The sequence below is a fragment of the Mandrillus leucophaeus genome, unplaced genomic scaffold (genome assembly GCF_000951045.1).
Source record: "Mandrillus leucophaeus isolate KB7577 unplaced genomic scaffold, Mleu.le_1.0 Scaffold305, whole genome shotgun sequence".
NCBI classification, from domain to species: Eukaryota; Metazoa; Chordata; class Mammalia; order Primates; family Cercopithecidae; genus Mandrillus; species Mandrillus leucophaeus.
The window spans coordinates 1,156,294-1,157,950 of NW_012103199.1; the positions used below are offsets into that span (position 1 = coordinate 1,156,294).

The 1,657-nt window shown below is 57.8% G+C and overlaps 1 protein-coding gene across 1 annotated transcript in view; it reads left to right on the top strand.

Moving 5' to 3' along the window:
* The window catches only part of CFAP74 (cilia and flagella associated protein 74), a 90,807-nt gene that overhangs the window by 40,613 nt on the left and 48,537 nt on the right, over positions 1-1,657 (top strand). The window contains exon 11 of the mRNA XM_011987251.1: positions 262-463. Coding sequence (XP_011842641.1) covers positions 262-463 — 202 coding nt within the window. The remainder of the gene's footprint in view (positions 1-261; positions 464-1,657) is intronic.

Sequence of the window (1,657 nt, forward strand, 5' to 3'; positions counted from 1 at the left end):
TGGCAGGGATGGGCTGGGCTGGGCAGGGCTGGACAGGGCTGGGGTTTAAGCCTAGAACCTCCAGCTTGGCCTCTGCCCATTTGCTCCCCACTGGAGCTTGTGTTTAGCCCCAGGACCAGGAAGTTCCCACCCCAAGAGCCCTGCTGGGCAGGATGGAGCCCCCAGGAGGGCGCTAGGGAGGGGCTGCCAGGCACCGTCTCTCCTGGGGCATGGTGGAGGCAGGGGACCTCTCACACTTGTCTGAGAAGCGACTCCACGCAGGGCCTTTGAGGAGGAGCAGAAGCTCAGAAAGCAGGAGATCGTCAGTCGGATTCTAAAAGAGGAGGCTGAGGAGGAAAAAAGAAAGAAACAGCATCCCCTGACCAAGGCCACTCACCGGCCGACCCTGAGGGACAAGACCTGGAACTATATCTCCGACTATTGCGAGAAGAAGACCACAGCCCCAACCAACACGTACACACTGGTGAGCAAATGCCACACACCTGTGGAGGGCAGGTGGGGCCTCGGGGCTCAGGTGTGGTGAGACATCCTCTGAGGACCTCAGCACCACGGCCACCTGCAGGGGGTTGCTGAGCCCACTGAGTGGCCGCCACTCAGCTCAGGGGCAAGGGGACAAGACCCACCACATGAGAGAGGCCCATGGCCGCAGCATCCCCAGCAAGGGTCCAGTGTCCTCCTGGCCTCACCCCCAGCAGTGTTGCTGCCCACCAGGCTGGGACCACCTTGCCTGGCCCTGTAGAGAGCTGGGTCAGCCGCCTTGCCAGGGAGATGTGCACAGCCGTTCAGACCACATGCCTGGGATCACCCTGCTACAAAGCCCTCCTGATAGCACCCAGGGGACAGCTTTCCTGTCACTCATTCATTCACTCAGTCATTCATTCACTCACTCATCTTTTATTCATTCATTCATTCACTCATCATTCATTCATTCACTTATTCATTCAGTCATTCATTCACTCATTCACTTATCCTTTACTCATTCATTCACTCGCTCATTCATTCACTCATTCACTCACTGATTCACTCATTCACTCATTCATTCATTCACTCTCTCATTCGCTCATTCATTCACTCACACATTCACTCATTCACTCACTCACTCACTCACTCACTCACTCACATCCAGGGCCTGCTTGGTGTCCACTGCTGCTGCAGGCAACTGGCTTCAGTTGGGGGAATGTATTTCTAGTTTACTTTTCCCTAAAGGTGTGGGGTAGGGACGATGGTCCTCTCCTGAGTCTGGCACAGTGCTGCAGTCTCTGCCCTTGTGTACCCCAAAACCTGAAGGTCAAGGTCATTGCTCCAACAGGTGCCCTGCTGGGAAAGAGCAAGCCTTGGGCCGCCTCAGCTTTGGCCTCTGCAGGGTCTCTGTGGTGCCCCTCAGGGCAGAGAAGGTCCTTTCCTGCTCCCCAGCTCCCAGTGCTCGGACCAAGCCTCTGCCCCATCCACCCCTCACTGCCCGTCTCACGCCGGGGCCTTGGCACCTGCCAGTGCCTCTGCCGGGAGTGCCCTGCTGCCCTCCTTGCTCCAGAGAAGCCTCCCCTGCCCCCAGGCCCCCGCCGTGAGCTGCTCCCGTGATTTTCTGTGGCACCACCTGTATCACTGTGCGGGTCACAGCAGACAGCAGTGCACTGCCCCGTCCAGACTTCCTGTCTGT